This window comes from Leptonotus elevatus, chromosome 21 (assembly GCF_054856555.1).
Source record: "Leptonotus elevatus isolate MCC_2025b chromosome 21, RoL_Lele_1.0, whole genome shotgun sequence".
Taxonomy (NCBI): Eukaryota; Metazoa; Chordata; class Actinopteri; order Syngnathiformes; family Syngnathidae; genus Leptonotus; species Leptonotus elevatus.
Window position 1 is genome coordinate 12,098,618 of NC_141259.1, and position 24,096 is coordinate 12,122,713.

Sequence of the window (24,096 nt, forward strand, 5' to 3'; positions counted from 1 at the left end):
GCTGGTGACGATTGAAGGAAAACTAAATCGCTTACCCGTAAGTGATTCCGGCTATGGTGCACTTCTTAAAGTGCATGACGTTGCAGGTGAGGGTTCCCGTCTTGTCGGAAAACAGATACTTCACCTGGAAAGAGAGAAAAATAAATAAATAACCACAATTAAATCATATGCAAAATGTGTTTCACAAATGTGGAAGACGAAAGCGTGACGGAACCTGGCCCAGCTCCTCATTCAAGTTGGACGTTCGCGCCATCGCTGGCGTGTCCGTCTCGGCGTAGTACATCTCCACATCCTGAAAGGAAAGAAGGAAATAATAAGCACCACTTTAGAAAACAAAACAAACAAGTCGGTGGCTAGCGTAAGACGCTAGCGTAGCGCTCTGCAGCGTCACTTGTCAAACAGCGTAGAAGCAAACGGGATGTAAAATTCTACCGAAATTGAACATTGACTGACTGATATCAACAACCGATACCAACTTGTATGTGAACGATACAATACCAAGTAGGCCAGACATGCATTGTTGATACCAATACTGATATTAACACCTTTTTAATATAACCAATATACCAATTAAAATAATCCAGTAATGCCGACACAATAGAATACTGATATTCGACAATTTATATAGGCTTAATATGGCTGATATGATATCAAGTAAAAGAGAGGCTAGTATCGATGATATCAATACTGATATTTATAAAGGAAACGAACTACACGATACCACATCTACACCACTTTTAAAGTGACCGATACATTACTAAGTTGGCCACACGTGTATCGTTGATACTAATTGTGATATCCATACCACTTTAAATTAATATGACTGATACGACACCAAGTAAAATAATTCAATAATAACGACATAATACGACATCTAACAATATGACGTTAAGGAGGGGCTAGTATCGCTGATACCAATACTGATATTGGTATGATATCAATTTAAATGCTAACCACACGATACCCCTAGTGACATCAATACCGCACTTAATGTGAACGATACGATACCAGAAGGCCAGACATGTATAACTGGTACCAATAGTGATATCAACAACACTGTTAAATGAGCGATACAACACCAAGTAACTCCAGTAATGCCGACATAATACGACACGATATGGATTAAACGAGAGCCAGGTATCACTGATACCTGTGCTGATACTGATAAATGATACCAACTTTTTAAATTCCCAAATTTTTAACATCCTCCGTCTTTTGCGCACTCTTTCCTTCCGGCTCACACGGCTTTCTTTTCTTTTTCACGATTGAGAAACTTGCGCACCCAGTTGATGAAGAGGGCCTGCGTGAACTTGACCACCTCCAGGGTGACCAGCAGGCTGATGGGGATGAGGTTGTTGTACAGGATGATGAAGGTCAGCAGGTTGTATGCAAAGTTCGTGGAGATGTCACCTGTCAAAATAAAACCTTTCAAATTCTTTTCACGGGTGAAAGCGTGCGAGCGCGTGGACACGTCTCATCAAGTGGGCCTCGCTCACCCTGTCGGGACAGATACCAGCAAGCTTCCTCGGTGTACTGCCTGTTCCAGATGGCGGCTCCTACCGAGCTGACCAAGGCCATGACCAGCAGGATGCCGAACAGCACCAGGATCTGCATGTTGGTCACCCGCTCCACGTTGGAGCGCTTCAGGGGCGCCTTGGTGGAGTTCTTTTTGGCCAGGAAAAAAAAGAGACGTGTGAGCGGGAATCCCCGCGCAAAAAAAATCACCCGGTTCTCGTTTACCTGCATGAGTTTGGAGTCGTGGCCGGTGTAGACGACGATTCCCACCACCCACTGAGTGTTGCGGATCTGGGCGCCACGCAGCAGGACCTGGTCTGGGCCCAGAGGAGCAGCTCTGCGGAGGGGAAAGCGTCAGTATGCAACGCAACCCAGTGTGACCCATTTGTTTTTGTGTGTGTCATACTTTTGGTTTTCCAGCCTCAGCGTGCCGGTGAAATCGTACAAATGTCTGTTGGGACCTTCGCACTCCAAGACGCCGGATAAGGACATCAGGTCCTCAAGAGTCTGGATGCCCGCCGTGAGCGACAGACCCTGCAGGTACATCGGCGCAAAAACAATTCAAATTGTTAATGTAATGCATGCATGAACCACAAATGAAAGCGTCCTAATTAAAACACAATATAAATTCGTATTAATATCTAAAGTGAAAAGCAGTCATAATAATAATAATAATAATAATAATAATAATTGAAAGCAATGGTTTTAAATTAATATTAAAATAATGTGATTAAAATAAAAAACAAATTAAAGTACAATGACTTAAAAAAATTATTAAAATGCAAGTACAAAAAAAACATATTACACCAGAAAATATAAACTAAAATAAAAAATATAATGTAAAATTAATATTAAGATTAAATATGTAATTATTTTTATTATTACATTCATTTTTATTATTATTTTATTTTATTTATTTTAAAAGTAGAAGTAATAATAATAATAATAATAATAATAATAATAATCAGATGCAATAGTTTAAAATGAATATTAAAAATAAAAATTGAATTAAAATAAAAAACTAATTAAAGTACAACAAGGACAAGAAAAAATACATTAAAATGCAAGTACAAAAAAATATATTACACCAGAAAATATAAACTAAAATAGAATATGAATGAAGCAGCAAAATCCACAAGTTTGGTCGTGAGATTCACAAGAAGTGGCAAAATGGCCGCCCCGAGATGGATAAAAACGGCTGGATTTTGCTGCTTCATTCATATAGACTAGTGGGGCTGCATAGAACATACTACTGTAAAGAACATTTTGAACTTCCCCTTTGAGAGAAGCATCAAACTAAAAATAATGTCGAAAAAGCCTTGTTAGTTTTCAGTCACCTGTCGAATCTTCAGGTTGGTTTCCCCATCGAGGTTGGAGGTCTCCGTGTAGCACATGGCCTGAGGTTCACTGTTGACCACGTGTTTTTAAAAATCACAGCACTGTCCGAATACTGAACAGCAAAACGTGAATTCATGAGCGCACTCTGACCTGGACGACACAATAACCATGTCGGCCGGAAGGTGCTGCCCATTGGTCACCTTCACTATGTCTCCTACTGCCACCTAATGGTCGGCACGGCAATGATATTGGGGAAGCCAGGTGGGGGGGGGGGGGGGGGGGGGGGGACATGGGAAAAAGAAGAAATTAGTGAGCAGCCATCAGAGATGACATCAAGTGGCAGGCGGCACAGCGGTGCGTTGCTTTAGCCGTCTTTTAATTGGACTACGACCGAGCAGGCTCGCATACTTCAAAATCACATCAAGAAGCTTTCTTGAAGTGTGCATGCACGATTGGGAAATATCAATACTCTATCTTAGAAAAAATACTAGATGAAAAACACTAGTATTATAGTCACAAATTCTGCCAAATATTGAGACAAAAATATTAAAATAGTTTTGGATTTTTCTATTATGGATTTTAATTTCGTTTTCACTTTTCCTTTTTAAATTCAATTAAGTTTAGTTTAAACAAATTTTTGGGGTGGGGTTATTTGTTTTTTTAGTTTAGTTTTATTCGTTTCAATATTTATTTTTATTTTATTTTTGGAAAGATAGGACAAGATAAGCTTTGGCTTCTTTCTGCCCCTTCTCGAACCGAACTCATTGTATGACCCTTTTTGTTTATATATTTTTGTTGTATTTGTTCGAGATAAATAAAGATCAAATCAAATATTTTATTTTTTTATAGAGAGTATTTGTGTAGTGCGAGATAATAAAAAAGATCACTAAGCATTGTGTAATTTAAAAAGTAAGCTACTACTCCCTAACTGTTGACCTTCCTTCTTCTGTATGACCGAACAGTAATAATGAAAATAATATTTAAAATATGCATGAAATTCATTAATTAACAAAGATGGAAAACATGGACATTTTTGCTATTATTTTTATTTTTTTATTTTTTTGGGGGTTAAATTTTCCTCTTAAAAAAAAATCATTAATAAAAGTTTTTTTTTCCCAATTGTAGTTATTTTAGTTTTTTGCTTTCGTTTACTATAACCTTGACTGAGAGAGAGCAAGAGCAATGGAACAGTGTACCAATCCCTCAATGTGTTACAGTAAACAAATCCTGTCCCCCCCCCCCCCAAAACTAACAATACACATAAAAAAATCACAACCAAATTATAAAATGAACCAACAGCCGTTACTTTCTGTAGGCATGAAATGCATAAAAATAATCTCTTTCTGATCTCTTCAGCAAAAATGAGGCAGCGTTTGAAATACTTCCTGTTTTCACTGTTCTTCAAATTTACATACAATAGTGTGCCATCTAGGGACTGATAGTGAAATGACACCTAAGACAACAAAACAGACTTCTAACTGGTCAAAACAAAGCAAAACAGCAAAAAAAAAAAAAAAGTTATTATTATTATTGTTTGGAGGCGTTACCTGCTTCCAGATGATGGTCTGCCAGGCTCCGTTACGCAACACTGCCAGACAGGAAGGACAACAGCAGCTGTCAGTCAGCCTATAGAGAAGAGCTCTCATGCACTATTCATAGCAAAGTGTCTAATGAGCGACACACAGCAGCCCAGGGAAAACAAAACCACACACGCAAGAATGGACGCTAATTCGTTAGCGCAATACCTGTGGTCTTCTTCTTGTTGACCGTGTTGTCCGCTTTATGTCTTTTCTGCGCGGAGACAAAAAAAGGTTAGACGTGCCTTTTTCAACGCCAGCGGCGAGGTCGGCGTTTCGGGAGATACTCACGTAGTCCTCGATGATCTCCTTGATGCCGGCCACGGTGAGGATGAAGATGAGCGGCACCAGCGTGGTGTAGCGGCCGGTCGGCGAGACGTCGGGGATTTGCTGGCGGCAAGTCACAAGTATGAGCAAACGCTTGACTGGCTTATTAACAAGTTGCTTACCTGCATGAGTGTGATGAAGAGGAAGAAGGCGTTGGCCGCCCGCCTGATCTGCTCGTACATGAAGCGGGGGAGAAAGGAGAGGACGCCATACTTGGTGGTGCTGTTGGCAGCCGACGGGGGAGGAGGAGAAAGCGCGGCAGATGGAGGGAGAGAGAGTCACGGTTAATTCGCGTGCCATCCTTTCACCGACTCCGCAACATTTGCTTTTTAATCACTGCAGTGTTTGAAACCTTGGAGACAAAAATGTCCCCCTGTGGATTGCGCCTATAAATACACCGAAACGTCTAAATCCCGAAAGCTAAATTTGGAGCGAGGGCCCTGGCGAGGACGGCAGAATCGACGGCGACTTCAATCAAATGTATTGATCACGTTTGCCGTATTGAAGGCTAAGAGCTTCTTTAAGTGCTCGTAAAAAAAAAAAAAAAAGGTCTTCATGGTGAGCTTTGAAGTGGACAGGTAGGGAAGAACCACTGCAGTTTTTTTTTTATGTGATAAAAAGCAGTCCATTTACCATATAATAAATACAGCGCGTATAAAAAGTCTACACACCCCAGTTCAATCAGACCATGATAAATAGCTGAACTTAATTTGGGGGTCACATAATATTTTTGCTTTTGTAAAAAGTGTTGTTTTTTCTTTTTCTTGCATTTTTTTCTTTCATATTCTTATTAAGGCCCGATATTAAATTTATGATTAATCTTGAGTTAACTATTGAAGTCATGCGATTAACTACAATTAAAAAATTTAATCGTCTGACACCCCTAATTTTTAATAATCTTTTAGGGGCTTTAGGGGCATCAGGCGATAAAAATTTGTAATTATAATTAATCACATGACTTCACTAGTTAACTTCCGATTAATCACAAATTTGATATCTGTTCTAAATGTACAATATTTTTTTTTCTAGGTTTTCATACTCTTGTTAACAAAAGTGGGAAAAGAAGTGAAACTAATAGAAATAGTCCAGATTAATTTTTGACGTCTATAGCTGTCAACGGCAGTGAATGAGTTAGTCTGCTCATTAACTGATTATCGTAATTTTATTCTGCCAAATATCCGAAGCGGCATCTGCCTAAAAAAAATCCATATCGATCGGGCAATAATGTCTTGTTAGTTATTTCTAATGTTTGTGTATTTTCACTTAAAATCTTTGTTTCTCTTTGTGTATTTAAAAAAAAATCTAATACAGTGGACTATGATAATTGCACTGGGAAAAAAAAGCATTTTTAAAACCCCAAAAAATCTTGAATAGGCGAGGATGTAGGACCCATGAAAAACAAGAGTTGCCCCCCCCCACACACTTATTTTTATTGTGTATTATTGTCAACAACTACATCTAAAACCTGAGTGGGACAAAATGTACGGCATTGACTTCAAGCCAAGCCAGACTCTGCTGTGATTTGAGCACATTTTCTGCAACTGAATGGCTGGGTCGGTGCGCCGCCATTAGTTGAAAAAATCTCGGATTTCATGAGCCGGCCTAATGGCATTAAGGTTTGGAAATGCAGCGGTGCAGGCCTTCCTGAAACCCTTCAATAGCAGTATTGATTTCAGTAAGATTAAAGCCTCTGAGCTTTTATCTGGATCCTCTCTGCAGCTCCATATTTCAACGTCACCACTTTTTATGCAACCTGTGCATTAGTGCTGCTCTCCTGCACTTACTATCCACTATACACCCCCCACCCCCACACACCTGTGTCCTTTTTCTTCTTCTTCTTTTTTTGTTACTATGGCTTTAACTTAAGAACGCCTGGATGTTTTTTTCCTAAAACAGAAGACACCAGCAGGAGATTTTCGCTCCCGCTGCGTGCAGCTGCTTACACAATACTGGACATGTGGACTGAGTGACAAGACTAACGCACACTTTGACTCTCCATAATGGCGAATAAACGCAAAGATTAAAATATCTTCGTTCAAGGGAGGACACTGTGAACAGTTTGGCTCATGATTGCAGTGAGCAAAGTGATGAGGGTTATCAGTTACAGCGATATTGTGGAAAGAAACGCGTCAGGGATTTGGGAGTGGCATGAGTCAATACATTAGGTACGCTTTGCTAAAGGAACAATGCTCAGATATTATGATTAATATCTCGAAAGACAAAAAGAATGACCCAAAAAAGTGAGGGAAAATATACAGTGTGAAGAAAATTACAACAAATATAAAAAAATAAAACAAAATAAACATTATATTAAAACAACAGCAACATTAGATTAAAAATTACACACATAAAATATTAAAAATATCATAAAAAAAAATACAAAAAGAGAAGTAGCAAATAATAATACAAAATAGTAAACAAAAAAAACATAAAAAGTGGAAAGGATAAACAAATACGGTGACAAAAACAAAAATATAATAAAAAATATTAGACAAAATATAAAAATATATAAACTACTCAAAATATATAAAATTAAAAAATAAATTTATTATTAGAAGAAATATTTGGGAATTAATATATATAACATAAAAATAATATATAAAAACAAAAGTAGTGAGACAAAAAATGAGACAGAAAAACAAATAAATATTAGATTAAAAAAATATATCAATATAAAAAAATACTAGAATTTTCTTTTACAAAAAGGACACAAAATATTAAGATCAAAAATATGTAAATTAGAAAAAAAACATTTAACACTAGAAAAAAATGAAAAAGCTATTGCATAAAAAATACACAAATAAAGCAAAAATAAGAGATAAAAAATAAACAAAATGTAAAACAAAAAATGAAAATCATGAAAATACAAAACATTTAGAAAAAAATACAAAAAAAAAGTGATTTAAAAAAAAAAAATATATATATATATATATATATATTAGGCAAAAAAAACAAACAGCAAAAATGATTAGGTGAAAAGACAAAGATTGGACAATTTTTTAAAATCATTTTATATTTCTGTGCACGTATTGATTACATCAAATTTCAACTGTGGCCATTGATACACTTTCGGTCTCTCACCTTTGGGACTGCCGCAAATAATCACGTAATGGATGAGCTATTAAACGGCATTCTTATCTAACAAGTGACGTATTTACCTTGTAAACCTAACCTACTTTTAGTAGGAAATAGTGATGAAAATTTGACTTGTTGCACCTAGAGCATATATAAAAAGTCTACACACCTCTGTTTTGAAATGCCAGCTTTTTGTGTGATATAAACAAATTTGACCAAGACAAACCATTTCAAAACTCTTTACACTATTAAAGTGACCTATAACCTGTAAATTTCTCAATCACCCTGCCTCGCTCTTCTTTTTTTTTGCCTCTGATTAATCGCAAATAAGGTTCAGACGTTCTAGTCGATTTTTCCTGACATTTTTTCCCCCTAAAGATTTTGATGGCGTTAATTCTTCTCTACCGTATTTCCGCCTTATCTTGCTACCCTAACCCATTGTCTTGACATGTGAAGAAAACAGGAGACTGTTGTCAAATGCACTTAAACAGCCAGAAATTCCTGCAGCTGTCGGCCTGATCAGTTTCCATCTCATCTTGTCATCACATTTGGAAGCGCTCGTCAGACCGCAGCTTGTACCGTGCAAATGTGACTACAAAAATGTCAGGGAAAGCCTACTAGAACATCTGGACTTTATTTAATATGAGCTTGAAATGTGATTGGTTCATTCGGAGCACAGCCACATCCCTATTTATAAGCAGGTGCGTGCACACAGCTATTTATTTGTACTTTTTTTTTTTTTTCATTTGAAAAGAACAGGACAGAGGTCACATGATGGAAAAAGTTATCTGGGTCTCACTTTGAAAAAACACCGCATTTGAACAGGGATGTGTAGACTTTTTGTGTGTCTACTGTATCAAAGCAATGGCAAGCATCCGTGCGTTGACGACGTTGTCGCCTACCTGACGTGGTTGTCGCAGAACTTGGTGGTCTGGGGCCGGTTGAGCAGCACGCCGCGCGCCGTGGCGTCTACGGGCTCCGCCTGCGACGTGGTGCCGGACATCTCATCATCCGCCTTGTGGTAGCCGGCCGACGAGCAAGCGGGTCCTGCGCCGTTGGATTGATGAGACAGAGGCGAGGCTGGGTGAGTAAGGGGCAGGGGGGGTGGGAGTAAGGGGGGGGGGGTGTTTTGGCGGGATAAGGGAGGGGTGGGTGGGGTGAAGGGTGGGAGACAATAAGACAGACAGACAGAAGAGGGTGGGTGGATGGCGGGTGACACACACACACACACACACACACACATTCAAAAGACATTTAGTGTAGGCTGAGTGTGTGTGTTGCCTTTCAATGCGCCCGCGGGACTCCCCTCCCGCTATTGCCCCCCCCCCCCCTTTCGTGCTAATAATGGATGTGCTGAGGGGTGCACAATAGGCAACAAACACACCGGGCCCACCTCCAGCAAGCAGCACATGGAGAACCCTGACAAGTGACAAGAGGATGCAACAACCCCCCCCCATGACCCCCTCCCTCCCTCCTCGCCGTTGACTCAGCTGCAGACCTGGACGGACAAACGGACGGACCGAGCGACAGCTCTCCAAGAGGAAAGTCCGGATGTCAGGATGTGGGCCCCCCCCGGCTCCGACGCCGCCCCATCAGGAAGCTCCCGGCGACTACTACGGCGCTTACGAGCACTACAATCGGAGCGGTCTCCTCCCTCCGGCGTGATGGCGAGCGGCGCGTTGATGCCGCTGCTGCTGCTGCTGCCGACAGCCCGGACGACGAGAGGAAGCCATATGGAGCGGAGAGCCTCCGAGAGTGGGTGGGGAGGAGGAAGAGGAGGGGGCAAACCCGGGGCTCCGCTTTCTTAAAGGGACAGGAGCCTCACGCCGCACTCGCGTCATCAAACATTTCATCGCTGTTTTGCAAACTTTCTTGGAAATTGTTACTTTTTATTTCGGGTCGTATTTAACACGTTTATGTCGGTCTATGATTATTTTAATTTTAAACAAACCGTAACTACGTCGTGTGTAAAATAATGACATCCAGGACGATGCCGTGTACAAGTTGCATTGCTCATCTGAGAGCTGCTTGTGAAATTACGAATTTATACGTTGTTGATCGTGGCCGGCTGATTAATTGATCTGACATTACAATTTTTATTTTTTTACTTGACAAAATCGTCTCGCGGGCCGGATTAAACCACTTTGCGGGCCTAATTCAGCCCTCGGGCTCTATGTTTGACACCCCTGGTTTATTCCCTTTATTTTAGTGTCAGCCTAACCTATAAGAAGTCTGATATTATAACACAGATGAATTTATTGCTTGTGAAAAAATCTCAATTCGGACCTGACCCTCATGGGAGTCGGCCCGACTGTACACACTTCCCTGCAAGTGAACACAACAGGCGCAGCCGACCTGGCGCTTCAATAATTCAGAAACTAATAAAGCCCGGGCCTTGTCTGGTGGATTGAGTATCCCGCAGCACTCAAACGCCTCCTCTGTTATACACTGAGCCGTGAGCTCTCCGAACGGGTCAAAGTCCTTACCGGCCAAATGATAACAAATGTCTTATCTGTAGATCTGCGAGCAGGCTATTACCTGCGGGCTTGTAAGTCACAATGGCGATCACTCCACAGTGCAAATCAAGATGAGTGAGCCTCTGTGACGAGGTCAACGCGCCCGTTTCGGTGCCGTTTTACCTCTAATGTACATGCCGCTTTTGCCAGTGAGACCAAGGGGCGTGGGTTACGCCTGCGCCAGTCACGATCAATACCGCGTTATTCTCGGGAGCCCCACTTTGGCTCGGAGCAGATCAACGCTCGGGTTACTCAGCACCTCTTGATGGGAAAAAAGCACGCTAAGTCGTACGTTTTCGACATTAGGGAGCAACACGACATGTGCAACTTTATTTAAAATCCATTTTCAGGGCATTCTAATTGCTTAAATTTGTAATTTAAAAAAACTGCTCATGTATTTTGTATTTTGTTTTTCATGTGATATTTGTATATATTTCTCAAATATTTGTTCATTTTTGTATTGAATGTTTATCTATTTTTCATTTATTTTTGTACTGTATTCTAATAATAATGTTTTTTTCCATCTGATATTTGTGTAGTTTTGTCTACTATTTTGTATAATTTTTCTAATATTTTTGTTGTTTAGTTTTGTATTTTTAAATTTTCTATTTTTGCACTTTTCCTTAATATTTGTGTATTTTTTTTCCTGATATTTTCTCTCAATTTTTTTAAATGTATTTTTTATTTATTTCCATCTCTAATTTGTGTCCAATATTCTGATGGTATTTCTCTCTTGCATTATTTTCTAGTATTGTCATTTTCACTTATTCCTTAGTATTTCTTATTTATGAGTATCTTTTGTATAGTGTGTATTTTTTTTGTTTAATTTAGTTTTCCAAAACTTTAGTCGGACTGACATTTTTTGGTTTAATATTTTTTTACTTCATACTCATACTTTTGTGTTTTTTCTCAAATGTTTATTTTTCATGTCATACTTTTTCATAATATGTGTGCATATTTTTGGTCTAATTATTATTTGTAATACAATATTTTTGTATTTAATTTCTTCCTTTATTTAATCCAATTGATTTCATATTTGTGCCTCAATAATGAATATCATTTTCCCGACATATCATCTATTACAGACACAAAGATTTTTTTTTTTTTAATCAAGCGGCAACTATCTTAAATAGCCTGCTGGAGGCCTAATGGCTAATGACAAACCACAGAAGGTTGCCAACCAAACGCCACATTTTTACAGCCCATTACTGTCCATTACACAACAGTTATTTGATTGGACAAGAGTGATGGGACTTTTATCTCATATCGTTAGCCTAATAGCATAATTGCTTAAATCATTTTTAAGCTACTGTGGGTAACAATTTTACATATCACTCCGCCTCACAGATGTTATACACTATCTGTGATTTTTAACATGACTAAAAGGTTGTGAAAAAGTGAGTTAGCTTCTCAAATGACACACTAACACCACATTGAGTGTACAAACAGGAGCATGCACTCGGCTAACATGCTAGCACGGCTAACGGGTGCCTTTCTGGACTCATTTGTGTCACATGTGCCATTTGATTCTAAAAGATGAATCAATTATACACAATAGTCGTCTATTAATTTATCAATCGAATAGTTGTTGATTAATCTATGAAACGTTGCACCTCTAAAACAAATCATACCTCGTCACTTATTAGTTTACTGAGGGGCTTGTGCTTAAAACACTACCTAAACGGCTTATAATGGTTTTATCCGAACAACCGTAACCCTACGCCACACTTTCAACCAACCGGAACTGACTTATTCACTTTCATTTTTGCTATGGGGAAAAATATAGGAGGTCAGGAGCAGAGTTGAGAAAATAAAAGTCATTACCAACAGAACGCAGCCTGCCCGGTCGGCCGCCAATTCCCATGGCGACCCTCGAGGAGAGCCCTCCCCCCCCCGAACCCCTCCCCCTTCGTCCTCTATATGCAGGTTCTGCTCGACCTGGTCGCCCGCTTTGCCGCCGGGTCCATTTCCCGCGCTGTCACGGATAAGCAGGGTGCGAAGAGGTAAAAAAGCCTCTTACGGGCCGAACCGTACAACGCGGCCATGCTAATCCTCGCTATGTCTATTCTGCAACTTCGCCTGCCGGCTAAGCCAAGACACGCTCGTAATCCTACACGTGAGACACACGGAACAACAAACGCTGCCATTGGAAATCATGTCAAGTGCGTTCATTCCACAAGTAGGGCTGAAACGATTCATGGAATGACTCAAATAATTTGATTGCAAAAAGGAAAAGCTAATTCTTTAGTGATCATTTTTCCAAATGGTACTACAGTTTCATGCACCATGTTTTTTTTTTTTAACCAAAAATGCTGGAATGATACATGGAGTCACCCCTCAATGCCCCCCCCCCCAAATGGCGTAAATGTTACGTAAGGTAACATAGATTTATGCGGACAACATATTTTATTAAATTTTTTCTATTAAAAAAAAAGATGCAACGTAGCGAGAATAAAGTCAGAATTGTTAATCGTTCGACAAAAAAAATTACCTAATTTAATCTTTTTAGGAATTAACAAGAACAAAGACTTTTTTTTTTTTTAATTCACAATATTACGAGAACATAGTCATTTACAAGATTATCGTCAAAAGTTTCTTGGAAAAAAAAGTTGTAAAAAAGCAACGAATAACTTATCTTTTTTAGGAAAAATGTGCAATTAACAACTTTTAAACTTACAAAATTACGGGAATAAAGTCGACATTTTTGGGATGAACAAATTAATCATAAAAAGAACAACAAAAACACAATTTGGGGGGGATTGCTGCAATATTACGAGAGTCGGTTTGTATTTTTCAACAAAAATGTTGGAACGATACAAAAACAAACCAACATTTTTTCCAAGAGGAATGGTAGAGAATTAAGTCACACGTTTTAACAAATAAAAGTGTTCCCCCCCCAAAAAATTCATAAAATTGTTGAATAAAGTCGTAATTTTACAATAATTTATTTTAGGAAAAAATATGTAATTAGCAAGAACAAAGTAGTGTTTTCATCCAGAATTTTTTTTTTACAATACTGCGAGGATAAAGTCAGAATTTTACAACAATAACAGCAATTTCCTTTAAGGAAAATAGTCATTGTTAACTCATTCACTGCCATTTACGGTTATAAACGTAAAAAAATCATTTGAACTATTTCTATTAGTTTAACATTTTTTTCTACTTTTGTTAACAAGAGTATGAAAACCTAGAATTTTTTTTATTGTACATTTAGAACAGATATAAAATGTGTGATTAATCGTGAGTTAACTATTGAAGTCATGAGATTAATTATGATTTTAAAAAATTTATTTTAAATTTTTTAATTGTAATTAATCGCATAATATGACAATTTTTTTATCTGTTCTAAATGTACAAAAAAAATTCTAGGTTTCCATACTCTTGTTAACAAATATAAATAGTTCAAATAAATTTTTGACGTTTATAGCCGTCAATGGCAGTGTATGAGTTAAAGACATAATTTGTCAAGAAAAAAATGGCGTAATGTTACACGGGTAAAGTCGTATCTAAATATTGGGACTAAATTAATACACAAAACTAAAATTAAGTTGTATCTTTTATTTTACAAAAAGTCACTGTAAAAGTGACCAGTCCAGTCACAATTTTTTTTTTTAAAGAAAAATAAACGGAAATATGTTACGAGAATAAAGGCACATTTTTTTATTGCATTTTTTCCTCCTCCAAAAAATGCCTTTATACTCGGCATTTATGCTTGTGGAGGCGTTGGACTGTTCCATAGAGATCATGCAACTAAGGTGGTAGCATGCACATGTACATGCTCTTTGCCAGGCATGTCCAACCATGACATGCATGTGTTGCGTGTTGCATCGCATGCACGTGTTTTCTAATGATTGTTTGTCAAACGCATCCCTTCAAATGCATCTCTTGTTAACAAAAGTGGAAAAAAAATGTGAAACTAATAGAAATCGTTCAAATGAATTTTTGACGTCTACGGCCGTCAATGGCAGCAGATGAGTTCATCAAGATGTGACCTCGTCACAACCGTTTTCATTTCTCCCCATACAAGCGCATGCAGTGAGAAGGTTCGAATCCGGCATTCATCACTCCAGGCCCCGAGCAGCTACACTTGACTCAATCCCCTGGTGCTCACTTTTCCCACCAAACGGAAACGTTTTCGTCGCCAGGTCGCAGCTCTCGAGGGGCCGAGTGGGGTGGGGGGTGGGGGGTCTCGTTGAGTCGTCATGACATCTACTCCTGGCGCGCATGCACCTTTGCGGACACCATCCGGTGCCGGCGTGCCGCGTCACTCACTTTTGTCAAAGCTGTCTGGCGGGCGGGCGCGCGCCCCCCGGCTGGGGTCCTCAGGCCCGGAAGCGTCCCGCCTAATGGCGGTCAACACTAACTGCTCTGTGGGCCGCGAGCAGGCGGGAGAGAACAACACACACAACAACGGGTAAATATACTAAGGCCGAACAATTAATCAAATTCAAATCGAGATAGTTTTCGACTCGCAAAGGCTGCAACTGTAATTGGGGTTGATAAACATTAAATAAATGTTCATTCGGATTTTTTGCGTAAGAGTAACCTAGATGACCAAAACATAATTTATTACTTGTATTTGTAAAAAAAAAAAAAAAAAAAAAAAATTGGGAAGAAGACGTTGGAAAACAATCATAATTAAGGTTTTTTGGGTTTTTTTTCAAAATCGTTCAGCCCTAAAATATACACACACACACTCACAGAGCACACATATCCGTGAAGAAATGGATGGCGGGAAGTCATTTACGACACACGAGCACCCCCTGTTGGCTAGCACTTCTAAATACATCAAGGCCTCACCCTTATATTATCTAACCAGCACACTTGTTGACAGTTGGCCGCACTGCGTATCACCCACACGAGCCCCATCCGCTAACAAAAACATGCTTTCGTTAGCCGCTATGCTAACATACAAAAATAAATGCCACACCTCTAATAGATGCCCCTTTCCCCTCCGCAAAGTGGCCATACTACGATATCGAAACACAGCATACACTTGCCACACGTCTGTGCAGATGCGGTATCTGTGAAGCTGACATTTACAGAGGGTATAAAAAGTCTACACACCCCTGCTCAAATGCAGCTTTTTTTGTCATATATATATATATATATATATATATATATATATCCATCCATCCATCCATTTTCTGTACCGCTTGTCCTCACAAGGGTTGCGGGGGTTGCTGGAGCCTATCCCAGCTGGCTTCAGGCAGTAGGCGGGGTACACCCTGTACTGGTTGCCAGCCAATCGCAGGGCACACAGAGACGAACAATCATACTCACAATCACACCTATGGACAATTTGGAGTGTCCAATTCACCTGCCATGCATGTTTTTGGAATGTGGGAGGAAACCGGAGTACCCGGAGAAAACCCACGCAAGCACGGGGAGAACATGCAAACTCCACCCAAGAAGGCCGAAGCCCGGACTTGATCTCACAACCTTTGAACTGGGAGGCGGACGTGCTAACCAGTCAGCCACCGTGCCGCCTATATACTATATATATATATATATATATATATATTTATTTATTTATTTTTTACCAAATTGTTTGATTTTTAGAAGAAGATAAACAAGGGAGCTGTGGTTGCAAAAGTGTGCACACCCTCAGAGCTGGAAATGTGACTGTCTTCAGAATTAACCAATTACATTCAAGCTCATCTTACACCTGCCACCATTTAAAGATGACAAATTTCAGATGTTCTAGTGGGCTTTTCCTGACATTTTTTTTTTTTTGCATTCTAGCGGGAAGTTTTTATGCTAACAATGACAATGTTCAGTAAAAATTATATTATAATTTTTGTCACTTAAGGAAAAAAAATGCTTAAACAAATAATGTTACATTTCATCCAAAATAAAGTAATATTTTTTTCCAAGAAAAAAGGGAGCAATGTAAGGCTACTAGATAATGGCTTAAACAAATATATATATATTTTTTTTAACACACAATTCAATGTAGCTAAATGTAACAGCTTGGTAACCGCGTATGATGTCATGACAAACGCGGCGGCGCTAATTGGAGCAAAGAATCAAGAGCTCACACTCCACGAGATTACAGCACAGAGCGCATACATACAGGAGGGAAACGCACACGGCCAACTTTCGACTTCAGTCATGATCATTTCGAGTGTTGCATTCCATGACTCATGATTTATCTGTTAATAATTTGCCCTGCTTTCTATTTGTGGATGCGGCATGCGCGCGTACACAAACTCACACACACACACACACACACACACACACACACACACACACACACACACACACACACACACACACACACACACACACACACACACACACACACACACACACACACACACACACACACTCGCGCACAGACAACAAGAGCATAGCAGCAGCCTGACAATATGCGCCGGTGACTATTAAAATAAAAGACTAACACATTCTACTCTCTTCGAGGACAATCCACTGCAGTGTGTGCATAGTGTGTGTTTGTGTGTATATGTGTGTGTGTCCTTCAATCAGTCATTACCATGCTTTCTCTACGCCTAAGGTAGCTTCATCTGTACAGTAAATCTATAGGAGATTAATCAATTTAATCAATATGCAGTATATATTAATTTTGGGGGTCAAGTTTGTTTTCCTCTTAGCAACTTCTAGGGCTGCAACTGTCAATTATTTTAATAACTGATTGATCTGCAGGTTATTTTTTCGATTAATTGAAGAAACGGATAAGAAAACGGTTTCATTTCAATCCCTTCATTCATTAAGGATGATTTAATTACTGGTTTTATTTGGTGGGGGGGTTTAAAATGTCTTTTGAGTCGGAAAATCACATTCATTACTTTGAATTGATGTAGTTTTTAATAAAGTGATTAATTAGTTGTTCATCATTTGCAAATTGTACTTATGGAATACATGAAAAACAAAAATCCTGTTCTTGTTTGTGCTCTCATAGCATTATTGAGGCCTCGTGGCATTGTTTTTTTTCTGTCTCATATCATTTATTGCTGTGTCATAGTAATATTCATTACAGTCTCATAGTGTTTTGGGTTTATAGCATTATTGCAGTTTCTTAGTTTTATTTACTTTGGTCTCATAGCATTATTGCTGTCTCATATCTTGTTGTGGTTTCATGGCATTATTTAGTGCAGCCTCACGACAATATTTATTTTAGTCTTCTTTTTTTTTCTCTGTCTCGTAGTTTTAGTTATTACTGTCTTAAGGCATCATTTTTTGCGGCTTCATTATGACATGTATTGTGTTTTTTAATTGTAGTGTCAAAAGCATTTTTGCGCTTTCATATAGTGTTATTGTGGTTTCGTAGCATTATTGCTGTCTCATTGACTTATATATTTTGGCCTCGTAGCATTTTTGTTTCCTCGTGGCGTTATTTGACGCTGTTTCTAAAGTTTTTGCGTTTGCGTAGTGAGATAGTTACAACTGTCTATATCATTGCAGTCTCTTCGCGTCGTATGTGCGGGGACGGCGCAAAGCGAGGACCTCCGATTCCCTTACCGGGTCGCGCGCTCTTTAGACGGTCACGTGCCCGTTAAATCGGCTTTCTAATAGGCTCGTCCTCCAGCTGGTGCACAAATCTTTGGCTCCAAACGAACATAAGAGCGCTCCCACCATCACTCGGCATGTCACACGACGCCGAGTACGAAAGCGCACCTGAATAGCGGACGCAAATACGCACCTCCAACCTTCAAGCCGCGATAGCGACATCACGACACTCGTCTTTGAAGGGCGGACGAGGCGACATTTGCGTTGTCCTCACATCCACGGTCAACACACGCACATAGTATCGAGTCGAGCCACCATTAACGTCAGTGCGCTAATAATTAGTGGCACGCTAATAAAACGCGGCACAAGCCGCCCGTTTGGTAATGTACGTTCTTTGCAGCTTACCTCCCTCGCTGTGGATCTTCTTGCCCCCCCGGTTGAAATACATCGTGCCCGTCGACGAAGAGGTGGTGGTAGTGGAAGGAGCAGCGGGGACATGCTCGCTTACGGCTCGCCTGCAGCGGAGCCGAGGCGAAGGCGAGTAGTAGCTCCGGGCCGCGGCCGCTGATGCCGCTGACAACCGGGGACCATGTTCGCTCTGACCGCTTTATTAGCCGAGGAACGAGGAGGAGGAGAAACAAGTGATAGGTTCGCTAGTTCCGTCGGGTGGTTTCGGATGTCAAAATAAGAGGTAATAATCGTACAAATAAGACAATATTATCCCTCTGACAGTTTTCTTCATATTGTTCCTAGTGTGATTCAGCTCTACAACGTAGTTTGACACAATGGTTACGATTTAAAACACAGAAACAAAAGAAATGTGTATCGTAGTTTTGTTTTGAAGAAACAAAAACGACGTCTACTTTTCTGTAACGCTTTACAACGCACTGGCGTCTTTTCATCCGCGTCATTTCAGGTGCATGTTAATAGATTATCTAGTTCCGCAAACTAGTTCTAAATTTCGAAATAAGAGGTCGTAGTCGCACAATTAAGATGCTGTACTGATTTAAATAATAGTTACGAATTTAAGGACATAATCGACAGCTATATGCGTCGTTATTTTTATTCCGGTGTGGAAAAATGGGACAACTGCTTCTTTTATCTTGTCTCTCCACACGAATGCGCATCTGTAACGTAAAATGCACGTAAAGAAGTTAGCCAGTGCCTTAAGAACTGAATATATAATTAACAGATAAAACACTAACAATTGGCCCATTTTCTCTACCTTATTTCTAGGTCTGGCTTTACACAGCGGTTATCAATAGAAGGGCAGAATCTATAGATATATGGAACGAGGATTTAATTTGGAAGAAAATGACGTTATACCCCTTTTCCGCCAAATGATGCACTACATTGGCGTCTTTTCCACGCGACTGCGTACCTGCGTTAAAACGTCGGATGCAAGTCAAGTTGTCAACCAACTGATTCATCCCTTTCACACGGGAACGCGGAAACGTTATATAACGCGTTATAGTGGAATAACGGTTACAATTGCTGACACAAAGATGGCGAGCACTCAAACGTGTCACAGGGCATAACAAAGCTGTTTTATTTTGTCAAGGAGCAGAACTTGAACCCCCCCATCACACAAGATTAGGGTGAACATATAAACAAAAAAAAATCATACAATTGAGTGTTTAATTTCTGTCATCACATGGCAACATGGTACACATTCGTGGTTTCAAAAATTTCCCCATCTCATTATATAGAAACGGAATAAATATTGACGAGTGACATGCGCCTCTGCCATGTCTGAAGAGGCGAATTCCTTCATTTGCACACATTCCGACAGACCTCATGAAGCATGACTATGATCGAATATTTTTTTTTCTTATTTAATCTGTATTGCACGGCTAAATGACAACTCTGAATTCCTGCATTCTGTATGGGAAAACATTGGAAAGCGATTGGCTTGTATTATTTGAGTGGCTTCTGCACAGTTGTGTGAGGGGGAACTTGACAAATCAAAAATACTGAACCTAGATTAATACAAACTTTATTACAAATTAAATACAGAAACTCAAATGCCTTTGTCTTAACTTGTCTTGTCTACACCTGTAATATCGCTTATGTCATTTGTTTCTCAAATTCTGGGCAAAAGATAATAAAAACCAAAGTGATTTTGTGAAAGCGGCTATGAAGGGACAATTTAAAATTGCGTGCAAAAGCTTATTTTCAACTTAAATTGTGGTAGAATATTTACAGTCTACAGTGGACAAATCAAATTAAAAAGTTATTTCTGATAAGGGGACGTCTTAATGGTGTCAGACTATGAGCAGCGGCTAACAAAAAGCTCACTCGCGGATAAAGTTCCAACAGGATACAGAGAAGGAAACTGAAATCAAAAAGCCTAAAAAAATAAACTTTTATTAATCCTCTGGATTTACGCCTTTTTTCACCACCTATCCTGAACTCTTACTTCCACCTTCTTCTCGATGGACTTCGTCATAGAAATGAACGCACTTATGTACAGGCGGCTGCTCAGCTGTAGAAGAAGAAGCCAAAGCGGGTCAGTCGTGGTGCGCAGCGAGTATGGGCTGCCTGCAGATGGGGCAGGTGTTGTTCTCCGACAGCCAGCGGTCGATGCAGTGGATGTGGAACTCGTGCGCGCAGGGCAGGCGCCGCAGCTTGTTGCCCTGCGCGTACTCGTTGATGCAGACGCTGCACGCGCGGCCCGCCTCGCCCTCCAGGCTGGCCTGGCCGTACGAGCGCGTGGCCAAATTGTCTATCTGCTCTTTGGTGAGGCCGCGCGGGTGCTCGTCGTCATCCTCGTCGTTCAGCAGGAAGAACTGCGCCAGCCGCAGAATGGGCAGGGTGCCGTTTTCCACGAGGTTGTTTGTGTCCCGGCTGGTGGGCGGCCGCCCCTCCGTGGCGTTCGCCGAACCGCCGCTGAGCCTGGCCTGGCCGGCCGGCTCCTCCTCGTCACCGGCAGGCCCCACTCGCTCTTGATCCGGCCCGCCCGAGCCCGTCTGGACCGATGCGCTCTCAGTGGCGTACAAGCGAGCCGCCGGGCCGGTACTTGTACTCGTAACGCCGACGTCCACGTGGCTGGGGGTCTCAGAATCGGCCTCGGTCTCCATGAGGGAACTGAGCTCCCCGAACCCGGTCATGATCTGGCGCAGGATGGAGCGCAACGCGGTGGAGTTGGGCTCGCCTAGGCCCGTCTCGCTAATGCGCCGCAGCGGGATCCGAATGGTGCTGACGTAGGTGCGGATTCCGGCACGCTCCGAGCGCGAGATGGTGCGTCGGAAGCCGCCGCTGTCGCTCTCGAACGTGACGGTGTTCTCCGCCACGCGGGCCCGGGAGCGCGTCCTGCTGGCGATGCTGTCGCGGTCCCGGTTTTCCCCGGGTCGGATCCGCCTCACCTGCAGGTCCAACATGATTGTGGGGTGGCGGCGAACTGAGGACGAGCCTCCCGCACCCGCTGAATGAGATTCATTCTCGCCGCTCTCTGCGGCCGGCTCCGCTGTGGTGGCGGTGGGCTCTGCCACCGCCTCCCCCGTCTCCATGGGAACCGAGCTTGTGCCCGCATCAACAATGTGGATGCTTGAGCCGCTGATGGCGCTGCTGGACGCCGGTGTGCTTGCAGGGCTTCTATGCAAGGGGGAACGACTTCGTCTGGTTGCGCGGGTGGGGATGCCGCCGTTCCATGCCGCCGCCACCCGGCGCCAACGCCCGCGCGATCGAGTCCGGCGTGATTCCTGTCCCGCCGACGGTGCTTGAGACCCCGACTGGGGCGACACGCGGGGGCAGTCGAGAGATAAAGTCACATTGTCGCGACTTTGCTCCCTTTCTGCATTGGCGGGCGAACGCGGGGAAGATGCCGACTGATCTGAATGAGAACCAGTAGGCGGCGGTACTAACGAGTGCATGGCATCTCCTCTCCTTTGAGGAGGGGGCGCAAGAGGGGCTGAAAGTGCAGGTGGGGTCATGGAGAGAGCGCTGCTGCTGCGCGTGCGGCGAGTCTGCATCCTCCTGCTTAGGGCGGGCCGAGGCGTGGGGTAAGGGGACGGCCTGGGCGTGCCGGATGACCGCGTGCCGCTGGATGAAGTGGCGCGACTCGGCGGCGAGGTGGAACCCGGGACGGCGGCCGGCTGCTCGGCCGCATCCATAGCGTCGGCGTGCTCCCCCGTCTCGGGCTGGTCGTGGTTGATGTTGATCTCGAGGCTGAAGCGGAACTCGCCGCTGTTGGGGTTGGTCCGGCTGACGGCTCGCCACGTCTGGTTGCCACTCTGTCCACTGCGGGTGGCGTTCCCGGTGCGCCGGAAGGTGTTCAACCACTCCAGCAATGAGTCTCCGTTGGACGCTTCTGTCCCTGGCTCTGTGCTGCCTGGAAGGAAAGCATGTCGATTACTTGAGTGTTTTTTTTTTTATTATTGACTTACTACGGTTAAGGGGACAAATAATGGCAATTTTTATTTTAATGGCTTGTGTGCAAATTGGTTGCACATCAATCAAGTGTGAAATTAAACCCTGGTTAAGATGCTGAGTCACTTTAAAGCGATGACAAAAGTGCAGCTTCAGGACCGAATCTGGCTGAAAAATATGCCACATAACACACAGCATGAAGTGCTGCCTGCACAAGTGAAAATGCTTTTGTCGTCTTTATGCACGCTTGCTTTTTCACCACACTCTGGACACTTACAAGTGGAGGTGGCGACAGTAAGGCCAAGACATTTATGATGCCAATAGGATTGGCAGGTAAAGTGGTCTCTGGGCAAGAGGCAGCCAACACCCTGCAAATTCAAATTGTTGCTTTTAAAACCCAAACCAATCAGAAGTTGCCCAGTGGTGCTAAACGTCAGCTTGATTCCTCAAGGTAGTCCTACCTGCTCCTCGTCTCCCGCCAGAACCTCTATCCTCTCCGCTACCGCTCTGCTGTTCCACCGGCTCGGCGGCCGGCAAGCGCTGCTCGGTGTTTGGCTGGGATGACTCGCGCTCCTTGGCTCCATCCAGACGTTGCTGGAGCTCTTCGGCTGTCACCTCCCCTGTGTGACAGGTTCCGGTTACTCACACACTCAAAAACAATAGCAAGACATTTAAAAACCGGACCCCTTTTGCTTGTTAACTGCAGGACTACTTGGGCACAGAAAATCAAAGCATCCCTCCTCACCGGGGGTCCCCAACAGGTTGCTGTCTCTCATAAGACGATACTCCTCTTCGCTCAAGTCATTAATAAAATGATAGTAGGCCTCCTCCCTCCGAAGACGCTCGGCCTGTCTCCGACGCTCGTCTCCCCCACCAGGAGGGTCCATAACCATGAACAGTGCTGGTAAACATAAGAAAGCATTGTCATTTCTTTCCCCTTCACCGGCTCCCGTTATGTAATTAACATCACCCCCTAGTAAACCCAGAACAAACCAGATTGCCTTAACTATAAACAGCTACATTGGCAGCGTCATCCATTTTGCCTCGAAACAGCCACTGACGAAAAACCGACAGTTAACGTGCTTAGCCCGAAGTCTGTCTGCGTGAACGCATCGTAATGCGAACGTTCACATCTTTGGCCCGCAAAACGGCCGTTAAAGGACACTCGGGCGTCGACGTATTCGTCGTTAATATTGGCCAAGTTTCCTGACAGAAGCTCCGGAAGGCCACGTTGAAGACAGTGGCGATAAAGCAAGCTAAAGCGGCGCTGTCCTCCCTGCAATGACAGCCAATCACCAGCCCGCTGGGAATGAGTGACAGGCAGAGTGTCCAATCGTCGCCGCGCGAAGGTGGGACGAAACGCAAAGGACAGGGTCTCCGTGTAACCGACGGCAAAGACAAAAGAATGTTCTTTTTTTTCTTAAGTGTGACAAAAAGGCAATGACGGCGAAGCGTGTGTCTCCACCGAATGCAAAACCAGTTGGGCGTTCACCGCAATGACACAAAGAAACATTTTGAATGCGCAACGCCTTAGTGGCTAGCGGTGCCCTAGCTAGTTAGCGCAAGTGACGATAGCGAATAGCAATCCCAACACACAACGTTAGCTTGGTTAGCCGAGCCGACGCCGAATAATTTCCCCCGATATACATCGGATAAACAGTTGTAATATCGAATCAACGTGTGAGGTCGATAACGCCAAGCACCGGCGTGGATTTAGGTGAGATGACAACGACGTAAAAATGGCATAGTACCCGATAGAGCAGCTGTAATATGGACGGTTCCCTTCGTTTTCCCTTCTCTCGCTCTACCCAAGATGGGACCAGGTGGTGTTACGGCCTAAACGGTCCGTGTTATAACAGACAAGTAGTTTCGGCTATGTTAGTTCCTGTGTTACCAAAACACCGGTTTTG

At 42.3% G+C, this 24,096-nt stretch overlaps 2 protein-coding genes across 6 annotated transcripts in view; both read right to left on the reverse strand.

The window, feature by feature from the left end:
* The window catches only part of atp8a2 (ATPase phospholipid transporting 8A2), a 50,474-nt gene extending 32,007 nt beyond the window's left edge, over positions 1-18,467 (reverse strand). Inside the window, exons 1-15 of one of the 3 annotated variants that reach the window (XM_086065700.1) lie at positions 18,224-18,467; positions 14,621-14,716; positions 8,735-8,879; positions 4,880-4,979; positions 4,722-4,820; positions 4,599-4,644; positions 4,401-4,441; positions 3,004-3,077; positions 2,853-2,922; positions 1,922-2,049; positions 1,741-1,852; positions 1,497-1,665; positions 1,283-1,410; positions 215-292; positions 36-124 (exon numbers count right to left, since the gene is read on the reverse strand). In XM_086065700.1, the coding sequence (XP_085921826.1) occupies positions 36-124; positions 215-292; positions 1,283-1,410; positions 1,497-1,665; positions 1,741-1,852; positions 1,922-2,049; positions 2,853-2,922; positions 3,004-3,077; positions 4,401-4,441; positions 4,599-4,644; positions 4,722-4,820; positions 4,880-4,979; positions 8,735-8,879; positions 14,621-14,716; positions 18,224-18,266 (1,418 nt within the window). In that variant the 5' untranslated portion in view covers positions 18,267-18,467. Of the gene's footprint in view, positions 1-35; positions 125-214; positions 293-1,282; positions 1,411-1,496; positions 1,666-1,740; positions 1,853-1,921; positions 2,050-2,852; positions 2,923-3,003; positions 3,078-4,400; positions 4,442-4,598; positions 4,645-4,721; positions 4,821-4,879; positions 4,980-8,734; positions 8,913-14,620; positions 14,717-18,223 lie in introns of all 3 variants that reach the window. The other 2 variants (XM_086065702.1, XM_086065701.1) reach the window with 2 other exon arrangements.
* Positions 18,468-19,343: 876 nt separating this feature from the next.
* rnf6 (ring finger protein (C3H2C3 type) 6) lies at positions 19,344-24,016 on the reverse strand. Of its 3 annotated transcripts, none has more exons than XM_086065994.1 (4): positions 23,938-24,016; positions 22,932-23,087; positions 22,648-22,806; positions 19,344-22,148 (listed from the first exon to the last, which is right to left on the reverse strand). In XM_086065994.1, exons 2-4 carry the CDS (start codon positions 23,077-23,079, stop codon positions 20,329-20,331), a joined length of 2,127 nt encoding a protein of 708 aa, XP_085922120.1. In that variant the 5' UTR covers positions 23,080-23,087; positions 23,938-24,016; the 3' UTR covers positions 19,344-20,328. The 3 variants fall into 3 exon arrangements, with proteins under 3 accessions (XP_085922120.1, XP_085922121.1, XP_085922122.1); XM_086065995.1 differs by lacking the exon at positions 23,938-24,016 and adding an exon at positions 23,180-23,923; XM_086065996.1 differs by lacking the exon at positions 23,938-24,016 and adding an exon at positions 22,464-22,554 and having other exon boundaries at positions 22,932-23,080.
* Positions 24,017-24,096: the final 80 nt, after the last annotated feature.

Coding starts and splice junctions, on each gene's coding strand:
- rnf6 (XM_086065994.1), bottom strand. CDS start 23,079: ATGGTTATGGACCCTCCTGGTGGGGGAGACGAGCGTCGGAGACAGGCC. Junction 22,807..22,931: donor CAACCTGTTGGGGACCCCCG/GTGAGGAGGGAT, acceptor CCTGTCACACAG/GGGAGGTGACAGCCGAAGAG. Junction 22,149..22,647: donor TGGCGGGAGACGAGGAGCAG/GTAGGACTACCT, acceptor CTTTCCTTCCAG/GCAGCACAGAGCCAGGGACA.